At 40.8% G+C, this 25,166-nt stretch overlaps 1 protein-coding gene and 1 long non-coding RNA gene across 15 annotated transcripts in view; one reads left to right on the top strand and one right to left on the bottom strand.

Annotated features, from left to right (window-relative positions):
• PITPNM2 (phosphatidylinositol transfer protein membrane associated 2) overlaps nt 1-25,166 on the bottom strand; it is a 263,306-nt gene that overhangs the window by 30,780 nt on the left and 207,360 nt on the right. For 8 of the 13 annotated variants that reach the window (XM_075898565.1, XM_075898564.1, XM_075898562.1 and 5 more), the window contains 10 exons: nt 24,665-24,760; nt 19,401-19,502; nt 18,240-18,310; nt 15,897-16,141; nt 15,232-15,421; nt 14,137-14,256; nt 13,319-13,530; nt 6,856-7,031; nt 6,224-6,394; nt 5,011-5,160 (listed from right to left, as the gene is read on the bottom strand). In XM_075898565.1, the coding sequence (XP_075754680.1) occupies nt 5,011-5,160; nt 6,224-6,394; nt 6,856-7,031; nt 13,319-13,530; nt 14,137-14,256; nt 15,232-15,421; nt 15,897-16,141; nt 18,240-18,310; nt 19,401-19,502; nt 24,665-24,760 (1,533 nt within the window). Of the gene's footprint in view, nt 1-5,010; nt 5,161-6,223; nt 6,395-6,855; nt 7,032-13,318; nt 13,531-14,136; nt 14,257-15,231; nt 15,422-15,896; nt 16,142-18,239; nt 18,311-19,400; nt 19,503-24,664; nt 24,761-25,166 lie in introns of those variants that run through there. The other 5 variants (XM_075898569.1, XM_075898570.1, XM_075898571.1 and 2 more) reach the window with 3 other exon arrangements.
• LOC142818511 (uncharacterized) overlaps nt 1-25,166 on the top strand; it is a 39,580-nt gene that overhangs the window by 227 nt on the left and 14,187 nt on the right. Inside the window, exons 2-3 of one of the 2 annotated variants that reach the window (XR_012896012.1) lie at nt 17,216-17,281; nt 22,422-24,439. This is a non-coding gene — a long non-coding RNA (uncharacterized LOC142818511). Of the gene's footprint in view, nt 1-17,215; nt 17,282-22,421; nt 24,440-25,166 lie in introns of those variants that run through there. The other variant, XR_012896013.1, reaches the window with a different exon arrangement.

Below are 25,166 nucleotides of genomic sequence, written 5' to 3'. Positions count from 1 at the left end.
AACCAAACTAAATCAGAATAGATTTTGCTTGAGCAGCAAGAATAGAAACATGTGGCATGCAGATATTCACATGTAGCCATAGCAATGTGGGAAAGGAGAGGAAGGTAAAAAAAATTATTTGAGAGATACTGGTTTTATGGCACCTTTTAAGCTAAAGGGGAAATTTTCAAGAGAAGACAGTGATGCCAGGGTGGTCCTCAAGTTTGACTTCTATTTAAGGTGTGTTTACACTACAATACATGGTGGGGCTGCAGTTTTGGCAAAAATACCCATGGCTAATCTACATAGCCTGGCTAACACCAATAAAGACACAGTGGCACAGACTTTAACGTGAGCTGCATAAGCCCTCATTTACTAAAAAAAGAAAGCCATCAGTTGTACAACTGAAGGTCTCAAGTCGCACTCCTAACTTCTTACACTCTGTAAAAGTAGCCTTGGTTTTGAACACTCACATTTCCCTTCAATTTAAATGGGATTTGGGACTATTAGCTTGTTTGAAAAATCAGGCTATTTTTATGTTGTTACCTAAAATCTGGATTTACAAGCACAACTTTAGGCTCTGGGCTTGAAAAGTTTGGCTTTATCCTTCAGGAACTAAACACAAGGGGAATGAGGAGTAAAAATCAGTTCATATGGAGGAAGTGTATATGTGGGCATCTTCTTAGATGGAAACTGCTATAGTTCTATAATAGTTCTATAAAATTATAATAGTTCTATAAAATTATAATATTATAAAATTATAATAGTTCTATAAAATTATAAATTAAAAACACACTTTAAAGGACCATAGAACCTAGTGGTTAACACAGCAGATTGGAAGTCAAGGTGATTGTGACTTATCTGATCTGTTGTGACTTATTCAATGCCACACTTAACTTTTGTGTCTCATTTTCCCACCTGTAATTTACTGGTAACAATACCTACCTACCCTTTCAGGGGTGTTGCAAGGCTGAATTAACAAACATCTGCTATGCACATGGAGATAATCAATTTAAAGAAACTGTGTGCAATGTACCTAAAGAAATCCAAAGCTGATACAGCAATCAAACTGTGAGTTCGCAACTTTCATCTTAAAACTCTACCTTGCTGCCTTATCACTGTATAATCAGAATATTAGAATCTGAACTTCATTCACAACTACCAATCAATTCTGTGCAAGCAGGCACAAAACACCAAAGCAAGAAAGAAAATGCCTCTCCCTTCCAACAAAAGTCAGCTTTAAGTTATTTATTTCACTTATGAGGGAAATGATCTAACTGAAAATTAAATATCCTTGGTTGTGGTCAGTCTGGAGTTGTATTAGCTACTGCACGATGAGTCATCTGAATATTGATCCAAGAAGCCCGAATGCCTGTTGCTCCTGACTTGCTACCTGGAATCTTGACTTTTTGTGTTTTCTAGAATACTTGCATTTAACAGAGGCCCTGGTATATAAATGAAGCAAACTATGCTGTTGCGATGGGAAAGAGAATGGCTGAAAGCAGTAGAAGGTGGAGTTAAATGTTGATAAAAGCAGTTATGTGTTCTGCAGGAAAAAATGCTACAAGCTGATCAACTCAAATCCGCAGGAACTACCAGTGTCTAGGGCCCAGCTAGAGTGTAACACTTTGTGTTTCAAATACACTGTATGATTGATCCTTAAAGGACCTTGCTAGTGTTACCCTCTCCTCGGATGTACGCTGATGCCCCACTTCACTCTTTTCATTGTGGATTGAGCTGCCACCTATCAAGGTTGCTGCACAATATGTCTCACCATACCATGCTCATGCTTACACCTGCATTTCCTTCAATAAATTTACAGCTCAGAAACTAGGGATGTGAAATCCCCTTTAAACATATAGTTTAACTGGTTAACATTTTAACTGGTTAACCAGCCTGCATTGGGCCATTGGCACAGACACTCGCCTGTGGTGCGGCAGGCATGGGCAGGTAGGCAGAAGCTCCCTGACTGTAGCATGCCATGGGTGGGGGGCTGCTCCAGCCGGACCAGGCACCAGTTAATCAGTTACTCTAGTAAGCATGCTGGCAACTGGTTACCCCTTTACATCCTTACCAGAAACACACTGAAACCACATTCTGAAAGGGGCATAAGCAGAGGAGTTGATGCGTCTGTGGGTCCGTGGAAAAGGTGTCTGTGTGTTGGGGACAGCTGTGCACTCCTGGAAGGGGTGAGGTTTTGGACAGAAGGGACACGGCTGGGAGCAGCCAGCCCCACAGACTGTCTCCCCTTTCTCCCTGTCAAAGCCACATGGAGCTCTGGCAGCAATTTAAAGTGCCTGGGGCTTCTACCACCACCAGTGCAACAGTGGCAATGTTGGAGGCTAAGAGCCCTGGGCCCCTTTGAATCACTGAGCCCCAGGGCAACTGCTCTTTTTGCCCCCCACCTCCTATTGGTAGTTTTGGGCACAAGTCAAGTGTGGGAGCTGATTACAGTTCCACATTGGAGATCTGGCATGGTCCAGAGGACAGGGATGCTGGAATAGGACACACGCTGCATAGCCACTGAGCCCAGTGTGAGGGCTACGGATGTGAATGACTAGTTGACTATCCGATAAGCAAACACATGGAGCCTGGGGTCAGTGGGAGAGTCTCCACCTGACTCTAGGTTCCATGCAGCGCTGCCTCTGAAACACTGCATGCAGCCTGGCGTCAGGCTCCCCGTGGCATTTTAAAGCAGCAGTGCTGCACGGAGCCTGAGGTTAGCAGGGGAGTCACCTGCTAGCCCCAAGCTCCATTTGGTGCTGCCTGGGCTCCATTTGATGCTGCCACTTTGAAATGCTGTGGGGACTGGCCCCGTGCTCCCGGCAACACTTTCGCCTTTGAAGTGTAGCAATGGCCCTAGGGCTGTTGCTACGCTTCGAAGGTGGAGGTGCCCTATCGACTAATCAAATAATCGATGCAAATTTAATCGACTAGTCAATTAGTCAATTACTCAAAATTTAAGCTCCCTAGTGGGGGCCCTATAGCAAAGCTTCCCATCTTGGATATTTTTTCAGTACAAGTCATGCACAGATCATGGGCTTTTGTGATTTTTTTTTATTGGCTGTGACCCACTCGTGACATTTACTAAAAATATCAATGCCAAAATCTTAACCTTACTAATGGCCCATCATGTCTTGTATCGTGGTCTTACACTAATGCCAGATGCTTTAGAGTTGTAACCCTCAAGGCACATGCACCTGCTTTTGCAAACTATCCGGGGGGGGGGGGGGGCGTTAAATGTACCTTGTGTAATAAAGATTTGATGGTGTGTTTTGTATGGATAATTAAGGTTTGGAAACAGGAAAGCTCACATGGTGGTACAACTACTAGCAGATCTTGGCTGAGAAGCTGCAGAAGCTGCCTTTGTGTGTGTATTACAGAGTGCATAGATTGATGCAGTGCGAATAAGTAAAGTTCCACTGTAGTTACAAAGTGAGCAAAGGGTCAGGAGAGAAGAAAATCCTCACTTCTCCAATTCTGGACTGTGGAGTTTCATACATAATCAAATGCTGTACCTCTTAATTTTAAGACTTATTTTTCAATGCACTCAGTAACTACAACACCAAATGTCCAGTACTGAGCTATCTAAACCATCAGTAGCATTAAGTTAAGTTCCTGGATTGGCAGGGTTCCATGGAGCAAAGGAACAGTCTGTTTCAATGCAGCACAGTGCCCTGTAAAGGAATGTATAGGTTGCATTGTGGCACTGAAGCAAGGAGCTTTTCTGCAGTTAAAAGCAAAAAAACTGGAATGGCATTTTAAACAAAATTCTCAGCACTGGCCTAACTCTGCTCCCAATGATAGCAATGCTTTGGAAAATTCCACCCTTAATTGCAAAAGAAAAAGAGATTCAAGCAGCTTTTTATTTAGTCCTGAAAATTCACTTGCAGCCCCATTGGTAGAGTCAGACATGAGCAAAGCTAGGCCACATGACACTCCTGAGATGGGAGAAGAGTCTTTTGCATGCATAGTCACGGTCAGTCAGCTAAATTGGGATGAAGGCTCAGTGACCTTGTGTCAGTGAACTGGAAAGCAATAGTAGGCAATACTGTAGTGTCCTTTCTTACTGGCCTTCCTAGAGAACAATGGGGGAGAGAGTATCCAAGGGCATGAATGGCAATTGGGCACCTAAACATGCATGTGTTGCTTTGAAAATCTTTCTGCATTATCCTCTATCCAATATAACCATTGGTGGGCACTGCTGTTCTGAAATTAGCACTCAGCAAAATGGGTAAGAGGTGACTGACATGAGTAAGGGCTGCAGGTTCAAGCTATTCAAGGGGCATATTTAAAAGGGGGCGGGAAGCATAAAAAAGTTATAGATAGGAGAAAATAAATAAAGTCATTAACTTGCAGACATGGTATCAGCTATAACTGAGAAAAAATGGTCATGCAGCATTTTTGATAGCAACAAAAAAAAACAACCCTTATTTTTAAAGCAGAAATTATTTGAGAAATCAATTAAAAACATTTGGGTCCTGAAAGCTTTGTCCACTGTGTTGAAAAATTATCTAAATATAAAATGTGCATCATGACAATATCTAGTCACTTTCTGTTATAGATTTATTTTGCAGTTATGTGCTGACTGCACTGGCAAACTTTGTGTACTGCAAGCAAAAACCATGGGTCAGTTTCAATGGCTGATTTTGTACACTGCATAAATTGTATCAGCTTCAAGGCAGGCCTCAAGCAAAAGAAAGGGAAGCCTGCGGCCCAGAGCCTTTTGGCCTCTAGATGCATCTCCAGTAGCTAGACCAGAGGAAAAACTCATTGTGCAATTCCAATTGTATCTTCCAAGCATTAGCAGCAGAAGGGGAGACAACTCACAGCTCAGTTTCTACCGTTCCCTGCCAGTGACTTGTGGTCCCATTCTTGCTTGGGACCCAAGAATAGTGGTTATGCAGGTACTTCACTTGTCATATTCAGGCACACAGTGCAAAGCTTTCAGTCCTATGAGGTGGAAGACCATTCTCCAAAGAGCGCCCCAAGTACACAACACAAGACTCTAGAAAAGGGTAGGTTACACACACTCAGCAAAAACAGCATTTTTATTGGAAACATCTTGCCAATTCAGAACAGGAACAGGTATACTGGTTTCCATGAAGCTGTCCTGGTGCTGGAGAGCAACCAATGGGCTGCTTTCCACGAGAAGAATGGGGTTGTTCTGGACTGTCTCAACTAGAAGCAGATGGGGAAGAAAACAGAAGGACAAGAACAACCAACATGTGGCCACAAACTGTAAAACATACAAACAATTACAATTCAGGGTCTTTTACAAAGGACCTATTTTCAAGTAGAGGAATAGAAGCTAATACAGATGATCTTTCAAATAAGTCTAAATTCAGTGCCTTACCAGTTAAAACAGCTATAAAGTTAGAGGGAAGCACAGGAATGGTATTTGTACAAGAAAAGAAAAGGAAAACCTATACAGCTTTTCAAATGATCACTGACCATAATTGTACAGTATCTATACTGAAATCTTCATAAAGTGAGAAAATAATTCCCCCAAACAAATGGTAATTTACTTCCATAAGAATTTAAATCTGTACACTGAGATGCACTGAAATAATCAGGAATCTGCACTTGATTTCATATAAATGGAGTTTCACTATAGATAAGTTTGTTAGGCTGAAAGAAGTCTCCACCTGCTGGGTTACACATGGGTAGATTAGAGGAATTGAAAGTGGGCTTTCTGAGCAACTGCCCCCTTACTTCAGTCATTTGCATGGGCAAAATATGCGGTAGCAGTTCAACAGAATGTGTCATGCATAGCTAATTGTATTTGCGCACTCAGTCCCCTCAGCTTGTTTCCAGCATATAGATAGTGTGCAACAAAGCAAACTGCATTCCTTGCATGGCTTTGCTTTGCTCCCTCCCAGCCATTGCTGATCCCCTGAAAGATCAAGTCACTAAATCTAGGCCTAACTGATCATGCGCCTATGAAACGGAGCTCCAATCTCAAGCGCTGACTGGCATGTAAAATGGGGCACAACATAGAGGACATTGCGTATTGACTCATAGTGATTTGTGGATTTTATATAATAAGTGACAACAATGGCATTTTGGATGCAAGACACTAAATTTGTAAAAAGGAATCCACTTGCCTGAAAATTTTCCAAAGAAGCTAAACACTGAGGCCAATCCTGTGCATCTGACACAGTTAAAACACTCCCTGATGTCATCAACTGTGCTCAGAACAGCCATTGAGCCATAGGCAGATAACAGACAGAAACTAACGTACCCAGAAGAGCAGAATTCCCATCCCCTAATGGGAATCTCTGGTAGCGTGGAATACTGAAGGGAGGCAACACATGGAATCTCTTTTCCAAAAGGGGCTCCAGGCGAGAGGCAGATGGGTCTGCAGGATGGAACAGGTTATACACTTGTTGGCAGGCTGGCCTCAGCTGAAAGACTAAGCAGAAAAGGAGGGAGAGAAAAGAAACTCTCAAGTATTACAAAGTTATTTATAAGGTTTGTATAAATCTACTGAAAAGGTGATTCTCTATTTGTAAAGTGCATTACTAGGGGGAGAAAAGCCCTCAAAGAGTGCTTACTTCCATCACACTCCAGTAGTAAATCAATCAGGACAACTGATATTCCTTTGGAACATACTTTACTACATTTTTTGCAGCACATTTTTAGATTTTTGTTGTCTAGAGTTAAATGACAAATTGTATAATATATATTTACATGAGCAGCTAGTACTAACTTGTAAGGTGGAACTACACAGCTATAATTTAGTTTTACTGTACGTTCTACAGTTCATCTCATGTAAATTACTGGATTCCCTCTTTGTAAGTCTGAAAGCTTTATGTAGTAGAAGATATTTAAAATGACCACTTAGTAGAATCACCGGTACATGCCAAAACCTACTGTCAAGAGCTGGGATGACAGTTTTTCTCAATGCAAGGACCAAGCCCAAGGGAGATCCAAACAGGAAGAAATCAGTGATCTCAAATTCAAATTTCCCAAGGCCTCCTCCATCCAACATCGTGGAGCTACTCGATCGTCTGGATCCTGGATCATTTCTCAGAACACTAGAATGTAAACTAAAACAACGATAAATCAATAAATAAAAACAAGGTAAAAAGCCAAAATGTTATTCATAAAGGTCTGTTTGTTTTTTTTTAGAGAAAATGAACACAGATTGGTACTGTGGCCAATCATGTAGACGACTTTCCTTTTAACAAAAGGAAACATATCCATTAATTACCTGTGCTTCTCCACGCTAGTGATCTATCTATCAAAGCAAAGTACCCTTGTTTTACTGATATGATCCAGCCGATAAATTTAAGCTACAAGTGAGTTACAATCTTTAGGATTCCTGTCCCCACTCCTCCAATCTCTAATGCACTTTTTGTAAGTTTAAGTATAATGCTGGCTGCCACTACGGAAGTAGTAATTTGTATGCTAGCAACAGCAAGCAAAAATTACTAAAGTACCATGCAAAAGGCAGCATTTACAATAAATTTTAACTTAACTCCAAGTACATGTATTTCTATTACTGTCTCTCCTCTAGTCAACATAATTCCTTTCATCTTTTTTTTATTTTATAACTCTATTTCTCAAAGCTACAGAAAGCAGTGAGCTGTTGCTTACCCATTTCTTCCTCAAGGAAGTTGGACAAATGTTAGGGTATTACAAAGGAAAGTAAAAAGAAAATGGGAGGGGAAAGAGAAAGAAAGATCAAAATCTGCAAAGGGGTTTCCTACATTCTTAAGCGGTGCGTAACACAAAGTTTTCTAACAGAATAAGCTTGTATAAAAACATATACACATTTATACCCCATATAATATGGTGGAGATTTCCATGTGATGAAGAGAGCAACCGTGTGATAAGCTGCATTTATCATGCACCAACAATACCCATTCCTAAATTCTGCCCACGTGTATCATGACTTTTCACATTTTAAACACTTTCTTGTTCCATCCTGAGCAACCTCAGAAAACTTCAATTAAAAAAATATAAAGCGTATCCCTAATTTGTCCCTCTTCCCCGCGCCACAATGTCTGAAACAAAGTTTTGTTTCCCTGCAAAACTGAGTGGGTTTGAAGTGCAGGCAGGCCCGGATTAAAATATTGTGAGGCCATATACTATGTCACGTTTAAGAGGGACCATAGCATTACCAAAAATGTGTATATTCTAACAGAAAGGACAATGAAAATAGAAATAAAGTTTTATATTTGCATATATACCTATGTACGTAGGCAAGGATTCAACTAAAATCTAGTATTGTATTTAGAGACCCTCATAATCAGAGGCCCTAAATTGTAGTTTAATTAGCTTGTGCATAGATCTGGCACTGAGTGTGGGACAATATAAAGTTTAATATTTCTGGAACTTCAATAGTATTAGAAACACACGCTCTCTTACTTGGATGAGTAATTTTCAACTCCAATTTTCAACAGGAAAAAGTGCTTATTTCTATTCTAGCAAAGGTGGATTGTGAGCTATCATATGCTATGTATCCTGATGTATGAATTAGAAAAAGATTATTTTAGTCAATAAAGAGGGTTTTTTTTTTCAGACTCTAGGGATCTGAGTCTGACTTGTAATTTCCCAGGGCCTACAGAGTTGGACTAAGGCAATCTGGCTGTATTATTATTATTTACAGCAGGAGGAATTTAAGACATAAAATACTGATCAATACCAACAGAGTATTTTGAAGCTATCTGTAACATTTTTGAAAAAAATGTCCTGTAAAGTAAGTGGGGTGAATTAAATGACAGCTTGGTTTGACAGGAGAGTTCTATGGGCCTGGAGTAATGCATCACCCAAACAACACTGCCTTTGCTGGCTCTGGGGCAGCATTCTAGAAGAGTCACAGCAATTTGCCCTAGCTCTACAGGCAGCAGGTGCTCATTCCTTAAGGGCACATCTAAAAACATAGTGGCTGTTGGGGTGTGCAGTGAAGTCCTATGATTGCTGCTGCCTTGGAGTCCCCAGTGGAACACGGCTGTGTGTATTAGGCCATCTGGAATACTGGAGCAGGTGCCCTTCCATTCATCTTTCATCCAGGAAGGCCAGTCTGACAAATTAACAGCTGCAAATGACACATACAATTGGGAAGAGGGTAAATTGGTTTCACTCTGATTTTATTTCCTCATTGTGGTGAGTAAGGTAGTACCCCAGAGGCAGTACTTCCACTGGCTGCCAAAATAGACAGACACTATTAAAACCTTTGCTCCATGCTACACTGTCATGTATTCCCTGTAATATACAGCCCGCTCTATGTCTAGAGTTTTGGTTACCAATGAGAGTAAGTTATTAAGCTTGCTTATACTATGCACATAAATTACTGAGAAAATCAAAACAGTGGCATCAAGACCGTGAACAGCAAAGACAGCTCAAATGAGTATGTTTCCCTTCCTATGATATGAACAATTCTCCATGAGGTTGCACTGCTAGAATGTATGATGTTAGAAGTGTGTGCGCAAAAGAACAATCCTCTGATAAATTTAGAACCATTTTAGCTGTCAGAGCTGAAACATGATGGTCTTATGTGTAACTCTAAGACAACTTAATAAGCAATAAGTTCACACTCATAGGGAGAATTAACCCATCAGGAGCTTGATTCAAATGAACACACAAAATGATAGATGTCATGATGTATTGTGGCAGGAAAGGAGTTTCTAGATGGGTTCCAATTTCTGTTGCATTCTAAGCACCTTCCTTCAGCCTTCCTCAGGTCAGGTATGGTAAAGAGAATGCCCACTCTACTAGGTTTGGTATGGTTTTTCTCATTTTAGTGGGCATGCAACAGCCCTTTTGGGGATCAAAGGAAATGAGATCTGAGGGGGAACCAGAATCCATCACACCCCAAACAATCTACATTGTCCTGCTCTCCCTTTAGAATGCAACAGCTGCATTCATTAAACTGGATCAAATTGTCTTTAGTAGCAAGTCAACTGACTGACAACGATATATAAACAACACACCAAATTACTGTAGCTGTACAGAAGGACTGAATTTAAAAATAGAAGTGTGGTCGTCTCACCAGATGATGCTCTGGCTTTGCTGGGCTTTATCCCAAAGAAGTGGATAAGTCTAACACACGAATGAAAATTAATCTGTCTTCGGCATGTGTTAAAAGTCTGAATTGGGGATTGATGGAAAGATCGCCATATGCCAGGCTGCCTGAATGACACACATTTGCTGTGCTCATTAGGAAAACTTGCGTCTCTCTCCTGCCAAGATCTCTGCACTAAGTCATGTAACCATGTTACAACATATCTTGGTTTTCATAGTGAAAACTGATACTAGTAATAAAGTTATGTAGTAATAGAAGATTGTACTGGTTATCCCTGTTCATTAATCAACCATTATAAGCAGAGTGTAAACAGATTGGCTCAATAATGTAACTTGCTTCTTATATGCAATCAGAGAGGGGTAAACACAATGGACTGCCAGTATCTGAAATACACATCAGGCCCACACCATCCATTTTACAACGTAAACAGGAAGTGAAATAAACCCATCTTCCTTAGTTCAGTCCAGGACACACACCTCTCTGGCTTTGAGAGCAAACAAAGAGAAGAAAGCAATACGTTTTGGTTTGGCTAGCATTTGCTTGGCTAATATAGAAGGCTGTCTTAATAAGCTACAACAAGAGTCTTTAATTAGCCTGCTGGAAAGAGCTTACTGGTTTTCCTAAATGCAGCCATCTTTTTTAATATAGCAGCTCAATGTTCCCATGCTATTCACTTTCATAGCTTCTCTCTTTTAGTAAAGAGCCCTGATACGCCAGCAGAGTCCAAGCCCCCAAGTTGGAATGGAAATAAGACCCGAGCTGGTATAGGAAAATGAAACTGGGAGCTGCCTACAGGCTTCATCATTTGTCAGGTAGTGAACAGGAAGGACCAGTAGAAAATATCTAGAACCTTCCTAATACCACAAGCTGATGGAAATGCAGCAATCGGGACACAAGAATCCTGCTACAAAGAGGCACTCCTTGAATAGTATGCAAGTCAGAGCTGGGCAAAATAAGGTCCAGGGGCCAGATCCAGCCTGCCAAGCCACTGGATCTGGCCTGCGGACCACCCTGCCGGGACAGTCAGGTACGCAACTGCCGCAGTTTAAAGCGCAGTGTACGCAGCTCTCTGCTCTGCAGGGAGGGGGAGGCTTCCTGTGATCTCCCTGCCCCCAGCCTAAACCTCAGCTCCTATTGGATGGCAACAACCAGCCAATAGGAGCTGAAAGATTGGCCTGGGGGAGGGGAGCAGCACAAGCCTCTTTCCCTTCCTGGAGCTGAGAGCCACATGGAGGGAACAAGCCTGCAGTTTAAAATGACCTGGGAATGCAGCAGGCAGGGAGCCCAGCCTGCCTTGGGGGTGCTGCCGGGCTGCTGGCTTGGGTAAGCATCTCCCAGTTAGAGCCTGCCTCTGGCACCCCAACCCTCCTGCATCCCAACTCCCTCCCCTTGGTCACCATCCAAACCCTCTGCATCTGCCTGCCCCAGGTCACAACTTTCTCCCAGGCCCTGCACCTCCTCCTAGAGCCCCTCCTCCAGGCCAGAATCCTCTCCTGCACCCAACCCCCCCGACCCTATACCCCAATCCACTCACCCAGATCACAACCCCCTCCTTCATGCAAATTCCCACTCGCACCTCCCCCCATCTCCTGTACCCCAGTCCTTTACTCCACGAGCCCTTCTGCACCGAACCCCCACCCTAGACCTTGCAACCTCCTCCACAGAAAAATGCAACCCTTGACCACTGTCCAAAAGCTTGGAGTGGCCTCCCACCAAAAATTTTTGCCCACCCCAGATCTAAGTGGTAATAGGACTTTCCTGTAGGAAAGTAATTCAATCAAAAATAATAAATTGATTATTTAGAGAACCATTTAAAAAGTTCAGTATTATGCTACTTATGAGCCTCATTATAAATATATAAGAAGAAACCGAAACAAACTTTTGATGTACTTGAACAGGCTCCATGCTCAGTAAGGGATACACATTGACTTGGAGAAGGTGGTTAACAGCAGAGGTGGTATTAGCAATATGTGTGGGCAAAAGAATAAATATGAAACATACTTCTGACTGGGTCTGTGCACTAAGGGATTCAGGAAAAAATATTTCCTGAAAGTGAAAATTCAGGCAAGACGAGCAAGAATAAAAACCTTCCTCACAGCAAACTGTGTCTTTCCTGAATCTGGTAACCTATAAAGGACACTTCTGCACTAACTAGAGACATACTGGATGGGACTGAATTGGTCTTTTCCTTCTTTAATGCCTGGGATTCTGTTCTTTTAGGATCCACGCTCATCTCATCTCCAGTTCCTCTCCAAGGGTTTCACTGTGGAGAGTTCCGAAAAATCCCTCATCTCCAGGGTTGACATGTGAAGCCCTAGACTGCTGCCATCCAACTCCAGGCAAGAATGCTTGGTTGGAATCACCCTTCAGAGCCAGTCAACGCTGCTCCTTAAACAGGGTCAGGGTCAGTACTGGACAAAGCAGAGAAATTCTGGGGACCCTCTAGTAGGGTTGGCAGGTGTCCGGTATTGAACTGGACAGCCCGGTATTTTTGCCTTCTGTGTGGTAAAGAAATTGAGAAAATACTGGACACATAAAATGTCCAGTATTTTCTGCTTTTCTCGGCTTCGTACCCAATGGACACGTGGCGGGGATGAGAGGGGAATGGCAAGGGGAGCGGCCTGGCAATGAAATTTCAGTAGCCCAGCGCACTTTCTTCTTTTTTGGCTCAACAACATGTTTCCGGGGTACTTTTCTTTGGTCAACAAAAATTTCCCGGCGCTTTTTTTTTTTTGGAGGGGGGGGAGGAGGGTGTCTGGTATTTTTGGTGAAACCATCTGGCAACCCTACTCTCTGGAGCTGTGCTTAGAACATTCCAAACCCCATGGTCTGGAAGCCAGAGACCATTACCTGGACTTGTGACTCAAGAAGGATAGGGAAGGATCCTGGGTATCTGGAAAGGGTCCAGGATTAGTGTTCATATCCAGACTTAAAGTAGCTCATTGTTCAGGGATCCTCCATCCTGCTGCATGTAACATGGCAAAAAACCCAAACCAAACCAAACCAAACCACCAACCTGATGCTACTCTTATGCAGCTGTTCCCTGCCCTCCTCAAGTAACATGGGTGCAGCATAGCAGCAGCTCATGTTTCATTTTGTCCTCAGAATCACACAGCAACAAACAATGCTGCTGGAAATTCCTCTGTAAAGTCCACACTTGCAAATGGAATCTGAACACATCTGATATTCTTCAACAACATTCCTCATCCTTGCCCTCCCCAGGGTTACAAACCAACATTAAAACTGCCCATAGCTGCGTCTCTTGCCCCCAAGGACTCCTGACTCACTGTTCCTTTGAAGCCTTACCTTGAAAGGAATGCCTGGTGTTGCTTTATTGTGTCTATTTCATAGGTTGATGAATCACTCCTTTTCCGAGGCAGTTGCTTCTTTGGATCCTCTCCGTTGCTACGAGGAATATCAATGTTGCTTCTGCTGAGGTGTCGGCTGGCCTCCAGGTTGGAGCCACTGGAACAGTAACTATTGTTCACAATTATTCCAGGAGACAAGAGGTCAGTGTCCTAGGATTTGAAGTACACAGGCCTATGCATCAGATAGCTGAGTCGGAAGTGCAACCACATCAGACCCTCTCTCTTCAAATAATTTCACTGCCTCCTCATTTGTTCCAGCTCAAAAATATCTCAATTTCCTAACACACCTTCCCTATCTAGGTGCAATCCTGAATTTTTTCTATTTTACTTACCTAATGGTACAACAAAAAAGCGTAAAAAGGACATGAACAACTATAGCTACCAAGCTGGCCTACAATACAAAACAATAAAACATGGCAGGGTTGGGCAAAGCCAACCTCAACAGTGGTGACACAAGCACACACCTCCAATGTGCTAATACCATTCATGAAACTGGAAAACGGAGCTTTATTTTTTCTGATGAAAGCCCTAAATAAGTTAGACATAGTCTGTGTTTTTTAAAATGCGTCCTTATATTTTGTCAAGTGGTTTAGCAATGGTAACTATTGCTGATATTACGACATTTGGGGGATTACTGGAGGTAGAGTGGGGAAAGGTTAAAGGTGGAACCACCCCTTTCGCCTAAAACCAGGGGCACACTGGGAAGTTCTGTGGTTAACAGGGCTATAATGACTGGTTTCTGGTAGGCTACATTACCTGCACACTCACAACACTCCCTCGTCGGCTGCTGTTTTGGCTCTCAGACACAGTCTGATTGCTGTAACATAAGGCATCAAATCCTAGGATTCCTCCTACACAGTCCCCTACCAAACAGACCTGAAAGAGCAACCAGAGATGGGAAAAAAACTCCAAATAATCCCCCTCACTTTGAATTCACAGAAATACTGGCCAAAGGACTAAAGAAACGGAACCCAGAAAATGGGTAACATGAGATTCTTAATGTATTTATCGGCATCACTGCTTAATCAGATAATATCTGCCCAGGAGCTCTAGCTAGCCCAAGCTGTTATAGAATTATTGGCCATCACGTCTCAGACGAGTGACTTCTGGATCCGCAGTTCCTCTCTATCAGGCTGTTAGCTACCTTGGAAGGTTTCCAGCTATGGAGCAGTTCTGGCTTGAGGAGGGAGCTGAGATAATTTCTTTCCATATGGGAAGTTGTGAATTTCTTGACTATAAATGCTGAGGATAGGCAGAAGCACTTGTCATACATGGAGAGGAAGGACATTCCCATGGTTAGAGCACCATGATGGTTTTCAGGAAGCCCAGAATCAATTCTCTTCTCACAACCTTCCTGTGCAACAATGGGCAAGTCACATTGCCTCTCCATGCCTCAGTTCCCCATCTGTAACATGGGGATAATAGCACTGGCCTACTGCTCGGGCTTTTATGAGGATAAATACATTAATGATTGTGAGGATCTCAGATGTTATGGTAATAGGGACCAGATGAATACTTAAAACAGATAAAGAGCATTTCTTACACCTCATTTGGAGATATATATCACACCGAAGGGGTCTTATGTTTAAACTTCAAGTTTTTATAGCTAATTTTTTAGCTCTAATTTGCATTTTCTGCTTATGAACATTAGTCTCCAATAATAACAATGTAAAATAAGGGAAAATCTTTATCTTAAAAACAAAACGAAAAACCCAAGAAAACATTTTAATAAACTAGGCCAGCACTGACAAACTTCCAGCTCTTTCAAGAGATTAATAAAAACAGAGATTCAGAGGGACTCTTGCTTGCTCTTCATTTTATTGTTACTAAAAACAGTAGCAGCTTACTCACCTGGCCAGTGAATGATGTGCCTTCTTGTGATTTAATGAACTCGCTATAGGCTTGATTGGCTCTCAAAATCACCGTGGCTACCGCCTCTTGATACTGTGGGGATGATGTTGCTAGCAAAGGAAGTGCAGCGAGTGGAATGTGATCCTGACTGTTAGAGAGGCAACCTTCATCATAACTGTAGGGGCTGAGGCTGAATATAAGGAAAGGAAAGGAAAGGAAAGGAAAGAGACAGGCTTGCGTTGAGTTCACCATCTGCAGCCCACACAATCAGTTTCATATCATAAAATACCCTCAAAGTACAAAAGCTGCATGTTTTCTTGCTGCCCTGAGGGAGGGGTAAACACATTTCTTCCTTCTTTAAACCTAAACCTTCAGAGAACACATACAGTCAGAATGACCCCTGCACAATAACTCTGTAAATTCAAATTTAAATACTTATCTGATTCGTTTAAATAACTGAATTGCAGAACTCTGGCTGCATTGCTATTGCAATCATTACAGCTATGTATGAAATTGAGGCTGGTTTATTAATAAAGTGCACTCTCCTCAATAATCAGCACCCACATCCAGTACAGAGCATACCCCACCAATACTGATTATAGATGCACAACAGGAAGAAAACTTACAAATGTACTCAACTCCAAGGTAAAGGAGCACTAACTTACTTGGATACCAGTGAAAAGGCTTCTGAGCAGATGGCTGGGCAAGGGACTAGCTTGATTGCAATGTGTCCAAGAGCAGCTGGGTAATGCACCCTCATGACCGTGTCAAACACTGTTGTGATAGTATTGACATCTCCTTGTTTAGAATTCTGGTCACCACTTCCTGTATCCAGGATGTTTCCTCCATGAAGTACCAAGATTAGGACATGGATTTTGCTTGGCTGCATTAATGGCTGCACTGATTCATCCTAAAAGGAAATGATACAAAATATAGTGGAAGTACTTCTTTCCCCCATGCCTTTGGTATCTGCCATGACAACACTGTTAATTTAGCACCATTTATTTCACAGCATTTCAAAATATTCGTACAACATTGCCCCTGAAATACTAGGACTTGCAGGGCAGAGGCGGATTCCTACCCAATAGCAGCAAAACACACACACTGCCCATACAATTGTAACTGTGTACTTCAAGATACACAAAGGTGGGCAAGTGGTTTATTTCAAGTCCCAGAAGGTATCTTTAAAGAAACCTGATTCTTTCTTCCCAAAATATCAGATACCCCAGAAAGTGTGCACAAAAATAGCCAGTCTAACCTGTAGCATATTATTCAAAATGTGAGTAATAACTTGGGTCATTGACTTTTTTTTTTTACTAACATTCGCTGTATCGGACCAAGTCAAACATTCAAGGTGATCACATAATATTTACAAAAAACACAGTGGGAATTCTGCATGACTCCTCTCTCCCTGTATGGTATCAAAGTCTACATTCCAGCACTTATTAGGTTAACCCAAGCATTGGCTCTTTGAGCATTCCTTTTTCTGGAATTCAATATAATTTTTGTAATGAATTTTGTAAGTTTGATCATGAGTTCTGTAGAATAACTCAGAGCTTAATTTTCCCTAGCACAAGTAATAACAGTGTGAGCTCTTCCACGCATTCACCCAGTGTCAGAGGAGCCAAGATCTTTGAATGAAGTGTTTATCTGTAATGATACTCAATCCAGCTCAAAAGTACTTTGAGAATCACAGACTTTAATGCTAAAAGGAACCATTCTGATCATCTAGCCTGACCTCCTATGCAAAATAAGCCCAAGAATTTCATACAACAGATCCTGTGCCAAGCCTATAACTTCTGGTTGAACGACAGAATCTTTTAGAAAGATGTCTAGATAATATATAAAGACTTCAAGAAACAGAGTTTCTAGTTCGAATTTGCTGTGGATAGAATGCTGTATAAGAGCAAAGCATTATTCATTATTATTGTTAGTTTCTGTAACTTACACTATTACTTACACCTTCATTCACTCTGACCTACAGTGTATTTAAAGTGGATTCTTATCTGGAAGTGCATCCTTAAAAGCATGGGAGGAACTGTTTTACCAGGTCAGTATTGCTTTTACTTTCAGTAATAAATGTTTTGTCTGTGTAGTTCTTCCCTTTGTAGTTCTGAGATGAATGAATCACCTGGAACAAATCATCTGGAGGTTTATCAGCAGTTGTCTGGAGGGTCCTTTACTGTGAAGTTCAATGACTTCTGCTCATAAAGGGATGGGAAGGACACCCAAGAAATTTTTTACTAGTTTAGGGGTGGAGAGAGCTATTTGGATTATTTAATACAATCTAACCCTAGAAAATGATTTCAAAACACATGTTTCTTGAAATATAATTTCTCTTGGATAATTAAGACTTGTTAAATTTGTAAAATAAAACAAAGTTCCTCCCTATAACGAACAATTCCCAGATTTTAGAATAACTCTATGTGTTTTCCACCTCATTTCTTCAAATATCCAGTTTGGAACAAAACTAGAGGTTGGGAGGATTTATCCTTAATGTGATTTGAGCCGACATGTCTCTCCACAGTGAGAAATAAAAATCCCTGCCCCATTTGTTCTACAACAAAAGATGAGTCTGAACCACAAAGAGCTCATAACTTTCCAGAACATCAGGGTTGTTTGCATCCAGGGCTCAGATTTGGACCCATCTCTATAAGTTGGAAAGTGATTTTCAAATAGGGTTCTGAACTGTGCATTCACAGCTACATCTGAACAGGTTTTCGGCTAGGTTAGCTAAAGAGTGCATCATTTGCTTCTTCATCTGAGGGATGATTGCAGTTCATAAGTTTTGTAGTTTTTTGTATGTATGGTTAACAACATTCCATTGGTAGGTATCTTAGGGAAAGAACTAAGTAAGCATCGTCATGAACTAGCCTCATGACACAGAGATGGCAGGGGGATGCACAAAAAGCACTGGCAGTAATGAAGTGTGCTATTTATTCCATTGCTTCACCAGCTACATTCTCTAAACAAACGGGATTTTAATTCAATGCAATCTGAGTGCTTACCTCTATGATGCTTAGCCTTTCCACACTGGAACCAACATGGTACTCTGTTGATGTTTCATGATACAAGTCATCTGGAATTAAAGAGGTTTCTATTTTAAGTACAGACTGACTCCGTTCTATATAGTAGCTGTATAAACGACAACATCAGTCGTGGCAGTGCTTGTCAACTTTTTCCATATCAGGACTCCCTAATGAGATTCCCCTCCTATTTAGCAGTATGGGAAAGATGGGTATGAGTGATCCTAATACTTATGGTGACCTCTCCAGTTGAGAACCCATGAGCTATGCTATCATTAAATGTCCCAGTAGTTCTCTCTCTTTTAGCATGGCAGTTTTTCTAAAGAACATCCAGCTGAGGACACAGCCCATACTGAACAAAAGGGGCTCAATACAGATTTGGGCTGAGCATGTAGGAGCCCACTGAAGGAAATGGAATTGCGAATTTCTAACAGTCTAAATTTGGCCAGATGTTTCTTCATCAAGAGATATCTGTATTACATGTTCTTCTCAAATAATTAAAGAGCTGCAATGGGAGATACCCTTATACAGCAAACAGTCAGTGATACAAGAACAGGCTGTCTGAACTCTAACAAGGGAAAGGGGATTGTCCTGCTCTTTCATGTGTAGATTTACTTGATTCAAGAAAGTGGAGTGTAATATTCTCCTCACCCATATCACTGGATGAATCAGTCTAACCTGATGAGTCAATTTCCTTTCAGCACTTCAAAAAGATTTAGAGAAGGAGGATATTATCAGATTAGAAGGATAAAGGTGAGAAGGCTAACACTTTTCCTAACAGAAAGACATGTAGCGTGGGGAAAGAGCAAGGAGAAATAAGGAGTTAAAAAGTGTGAGGAATACATGGGTGATTTAAGACTGAACATTTAATCATTTTGTCAGATAATTCCTTTTGCTATAGTAAGAAATGTAACGGAAATGGAATGCAAGAGAGTCTGAGAGATAAGATCTTCCTATTCCTATGCCCTGCTTGGACAGTAACACTCTCTGAGGCCTTGGGCAAGTCACTTCTCCTTGCCTCAGTTTCTCCATCTGTAAAAGGGAGATAACAAATTTTATCTTCTTTAGAGGCTGGTCATGAAGATTAAATTAAGTGACTGTAAAAATGCTAACTATAATGTTAAGTAAAAAGAAATAAGTTACCCTGGACATCGCATTCAGGGCTTTCAATTTTATCCATGAGATCGTTTGAACTCCATTTGGTGATTTCTTTTGGGAACACTTCTTCGTTATCAGACAAGTCCTCTTTAAAGAGAGAAAAATATTTTTATGATACATTTGTATACATGTGTGAAGATGTGTGCATGTCTTAGAGTATGTCTTATTAAGTGTGTAATAAGAGGCAATCTGAGGTAAGCTAATGTTTACATGTGGTGTATGCATAATCTACCAGTAGCTAAAAGCTGGTGCTGTCACTTGGGTGTAGTAGCAGAACATGAAATCCTCCATCTATGCAGTCTTCTTCATGTAACCAATACATTGTTGCATGGTACTTGGTCCTGCCATGAGGGCAGGAGACTAGACTTGATGACCTCTCGAGGTCCCTTCCAGTTCTGGTGTTCTATGACGCTGTGCAAATTAGCTGCAGGAGTAAGGATGGTGACTGACTGAGTTAACTCTGGTATCACAATGGTCTAGGACTCTTGGCAAGATACATGTATTACAGCTATATGACTCGCAGATAAAATACGTCAAGTCCAAATGAATGAAGACTTAAAAACCGGATGGTAACAGATCACAATTCTCAGTGATGATTGAATCTGGTGCTATCTTAAAAAAGTTCTCAGTTGTTCTTGAAACTGACTCTATCAATTCATACTGACTCAACAGGACTTCTAGGTTTCATAGCAATACATGGAGAGTGACATTTCTGGAATCTTATACAGACACCACCCCTCAGGGCCGTTAGCAGTGAACGCATTTTTAAAGATTAAAAAAAAGCTGTGTGAGTTCATTAGCAGTGTACACAAGTGCTCTGACGTATATAAATAGCTTTAAATTGTTAGCTGTTAGAATCCAAGTTTTGGTGTTTTCCTTGTCACATTTTCTGTCCTAAAATATGTTGTAAACACTGTGGTATGATTTTAAACAGCCTGCCTCATCCACTCTTATAACTTCAGACCTGTCTCCTCCTGACCAAACTAAAACCTTGGATCGTCTCTCTGATTTCTCCTTCTGAACATCTAGCCATTAGTTGAAGCTCTATGTGCCTAAAATGGAGCTCCAGATTTCCCCCGTTCAGCCATCCTAGCTAGATCTCTTCTTGATCACTGTAGAAAACACCATCATCCTGTCACTCATGCTTCTACAATGGGCACCATCTTCAACCAATCTCTAGGTCCTCACCAGGGCATGCCTCAATCTAGCCATTTTTTCCTGTATAACATCTCTAAGATACAGATTTTCTTATTCATTTACACAGCCAATTCTCTCATGCAAGCTTGCATCTTGCATACATCCTCCTCCTCTCTGAACTTGACAAAAGCAATCTTGCTCCCCCCTTTATCCACTGAGACAGGTGCTGCAAGCTTAGTTTTCTTAGCCCATTGTTTTGACTATATCTGCTGTCTCATTGCATCTTTCCAGCAAGTCTCAGAGCCCAGGTCAGCCGACTTGGTCTCACAGCACGCACAGTGTGGGGCAAAGACAGCAGTATATCCGCTGGGGCTGAAGCTCAGGTTCTGAGACCCTCTCCCCATTGGCTTTTGGAACCTGGGTGCCAGGCTGAGGCTGAACATGTACACTTATTTATAGCTCCACAAGCCAAGTTGGGTGACCCAGGCTCAGAGACTCATTGAAGTAGCTTTTTTTTGCCATAGGGAAGTCATACTTATTGTTTCCTTGATCCCTGTCTATATCCATCTGTTGTCTCTAGTCTTATACTCATATGGTCAGCACAGGGATCATATTTTTGTGCTCTGTGTGCACTGAATGTAATACAGCAGAGACAAGAGCTCCTAAGTAATACAATTGTTTGTCTAGCTCTGAGATCTTTGGATTAAAGAGTGCTAAGTATCATTACTGTTAACAGCACAGGTACCTAAAAGCATAAAGAATAAAGTGAATCTAATTCCCGAGGCTATTTTGGACATTAATAAATTTGAATTAATCTAACCCTAAACCTAGTCACATTTAAGCAAGATACGCTCTTTGCACAGGCTTTTCACTTTATACGAGCAGCAGCAGCTCATGTATAGACCTGCCTAATAGTATCATTCTGTTCTCTAGATTCTAAGCATGGGATTTATCAGAGGGAATGGTGCAATGGTTCCTCATTCCTGGGCAAGGCCTTGAATACAATTTTAAGCTGGGTAAAGTGTGCTCTGATAGTATGGTGATAAGCTTCTATACATTTTTCAGTGTTGAGCCTCTGAAACTGGAGCATATTAAATATTTGTTTCTTCTACACTGCTGATAGGACTTAGTAAAAACCAACCAGCAAAATCTGATCTATTAAAAGAATTATAATTCTCAAATGGAAATATATTAAAAGACTACTGGATCTGCTGCATACACTTATCCTCCTATAAGTTATCACTATTATTCAGTTGAGCACAGAGATAGGTTTAATTAAACAGTTATTAACTGTCTTAATTAGTATTTCTTGTCCAGACTCAAGAGAAATAGCAGCAAAGCAAATCTCTCTTGGAAGAGAATTAGAACATGTGTTCTCAGAGCGTGCACAAACACTTGCTACAACTTTTACCTACTTTAAATTACTGTTTGTTAAGCATAGTGAGCAAATGAGATGATAGGTACTAAATCAGTATCATTCTAAAACTCTTCTTTCATCTAACAAATCCCCCGCCTTGTAGTCTGTCCACTGGTCAGAGGCCAATTCTTTAGCAGACCATCTCTGTGTGCTCTTTCTTCTGACACTGCAGAGAAAGTCACTAATGGGCTCTCAAAACTGCTTATAACACACTGCTTTTGTTCAGCTTTTAGGTAATCCTAATTTGAAATCATATTATCATTGAAGGTTAATAGTGTTTTAATTGTATTTATCGTTCCATATTTAGCAATTTTTTCCAGAAGTGATAAATTTAACTAAGAGTTATAAACATAAAAATGACTGCAATTTCAGCTATCTCCAAGGTATAAAAGCTATAATCTTCAGAGTCACAGACTAGTGTTGTCTCTCTTACTCTTTTTTTTCCTTTACAGCTACTAAGAAGATCATTAGTTTCAAGGTACAAGAAGATTTTGAAACACTATTATGTTCAGAAAATCTGATAAGCAGCTAAGAGTTATATAAAGGGGGTTGAATACACTGCTGTGTAAAGACTGTTTATTTTTAGTGCTTTTAATAACATCTCTACCATAAAAAGATAGCAATCTGGAAATGGTCATGTCAACATGCCGTTTAATTCTTTCAACCCCAATAAAACTTGAAGTGATCTGATTTCACTGGACAGAGAGAATGTGCAAACAGGTAACACCACATGATACTTCTGCCAACGGGAATACATCAGAGAAATCGTGCGTGTCAGACAGAGAACAAAAGGGGGAGATGAAATTCAAAGCTTCTCCAGGAACTTAATTTAAATATTTAACTCATTTCCTTGAGAGTTTTAATTATAGGTCCTAATGATTCTTAAATGATCACCAAATATGATATTATTCCTGTTATTAGCATTTATTACAGCATAGATATTACTGTAGTTTTAATTCTCTTTACCAGAACATGCCAATGACCGAGAACATGTGGAAAGTCTAACAAGATAAAAATCTTTATAGACTCAGATTACACTCACTATTCAGCAAGGAAATCTGAATGTATACGGGAAGCTCTCATGAGGAATGGAATTCATCACTGACTCATACCCCAATAGACACTTAGTTTCCATGGTGCTGGCCCAGCAAGCCGTTCTGACAGTATTTAATGTAAGAAACATTCAATCCATATTCACAAATCCAATGCAGTTGCCGTCTAATGAGAGAGCCATCTGGTCTACAACAAAGGGTGTAGCATGTTATAACCACCCAAAAAAAGAGTAGCCTTAATATGCATTGTTGAGAACACTGATTTTTTTAAAGAAAAAAAATCAAATTAAGTATGCTTTGACCTCAGCTGAATAGGATGTAATCAAAGCAGAATAAGGAAGAATATTTGCATTAGCAGCAGGTGAGCTAGATGATTTAAGCAGATGTTATTCAATTCAATTCTGTCAGTCAGTAATTATAAGGTAAATTTCATGGTGGATGGCATTGAGTTTGTTTAGATGACTCACTTCTTTTCATATGTTTTATTTCTATGGTAAAGTCCTGAGCTACAGTTGTTATAGGAGCTATATAAGTTAATAAATAAAAATATGAAATAGGTTATCCCTGGCTTCTGGGACAATGACATGTAGGGCTTCAACCCTGACCTATTGTGTACTTGAGCCACTTAACCTGCAGTCTTACAGGTCACTACTCTATATGAGCATGCTACTTCCCACAAGAAAATGTTTGAAGGAAAGCCTGAGACTCTGGAACATGTTCATAATATTGGATAGCAAACACTTTTCTGTACAAAACTTCAGCAGCTGTACTACTTGCTAAGGACAATCACAAATGGAATACTATTTACAAAATGGGACCAGCAACTCCATTTGTCAGCTTCAGCAGCGTAGGTTAGCTAGCTTGTTAAATGATCATGAGAAGGGTGTCTCAATAGTTAGTGCTTTCAACCATTGCTAAGCACACCGCTAGTGCTTAGCAAATACATACTGACTAAATAAGTAAAATATACAATATGAGTCCTGTAGATCAGGGCATACTCCTTTTAGGTACACACAACAAACACAAAGATCTTTTGAGAGAGCTAAAGCGTGCTATAAAACATCTAATTATTTCTTACAGGGGAAAAAAAATTCAATGCTGGTGAACTCTGACATCTAAAGTCCCTCCTTTCACTCCCCTTTGCATTTCTTCCTGTAGGCATATAAGGTATTAATAAGGACTATCACTAAAGACATACCAGGGTCGCTTCTTTCTCAGGCAGGACTCTACTTGTCATGAGCTTTACCACTTGGCTAGATGAAAACAAGCACTCTCAATCACACTGAATCAGAAATATTAAGAGTTACATCCACAGCTTGTGTAGAGAATTGCAGAATTTTACCTAGGTGCATTTGCACCAAAAAAACCTGAAAGTTCCATGTGTTAAAAGAACTCAAGATAATTTAATCTTAAAAAAAACCCACCCAGATTTAATTAAATTTGAAATATTGCCATGTTAAATTAAATAGTCTGCTGGATGCTGCTCTGAATTTTTTGAGGTGCTACCACAGGGCTGCATAAAACCCTTGATTAAAAATTAATACAGCTTCAAGCAAAGCAGGAGGTCTCACTGCCTGCTCCCCTCCCGGACTCCACCCTTTTAAGAAGATAAAACAACGGATCACCATTTTGGTTCCACATACCATGTGCATCAAAGAATTCATCATCTGAGCTGTCGTCTGAATCTCTGGCAATGCTCTGCATCCTCCACTCAGATATACTATGGCGGGAGGGGCTTGCTGGAAAAAACAAAAAAAAAGGCTTATGCTGAAAGCTACATAAACAAGGCAGAATGTTCCTGACATGGTCTTTGCTACAGGAACATAGTCGTGCGCCCCTTGTGAAAAATCTATCACTGCAGTATTAAGGCACAATATTCCAGTGATGCTGGTGTGATGTCAATGTACCACTTTACAAGTCCTGTTTGCTTACTGTGGTTTTAACCTGCCCGCAAGCTGCCACATGAAGGCAAGCTGTTTGTACCACTCTTACGCTATTTTGAACGGCAGCTATTTATAACCATTAGTAGGATGTGTAAAATCATTTTGTGTTTAAAGTTTGCAATTAGGAAGGAAACAGTCTGATTTGTAAGCCTCCTTCTAGGCTGTAATCAGCACGCAAGCCTTGCTACAGCTTTCACCAACT

This window comes from Pelodiscus sinensis, chromosome 15 (assembly GCF_049634645.1).
Source record: "Pelodiscus sinensis isolate JC-2024 chromosome 15, ASM4963464v1, whole genome shotgun sequence".
NCBI classification, from domain to species: Eukaryota; Metazoa; Chordata; order Testudines; family Trionychidae; genus Pelodiscus; species Pelodiscus sinensis.
The sequence above is the reverse complement of the archived record's forward strand: the minus strand, read 5'-3'. Positions and strand labels throughout refer to the sequence as shown.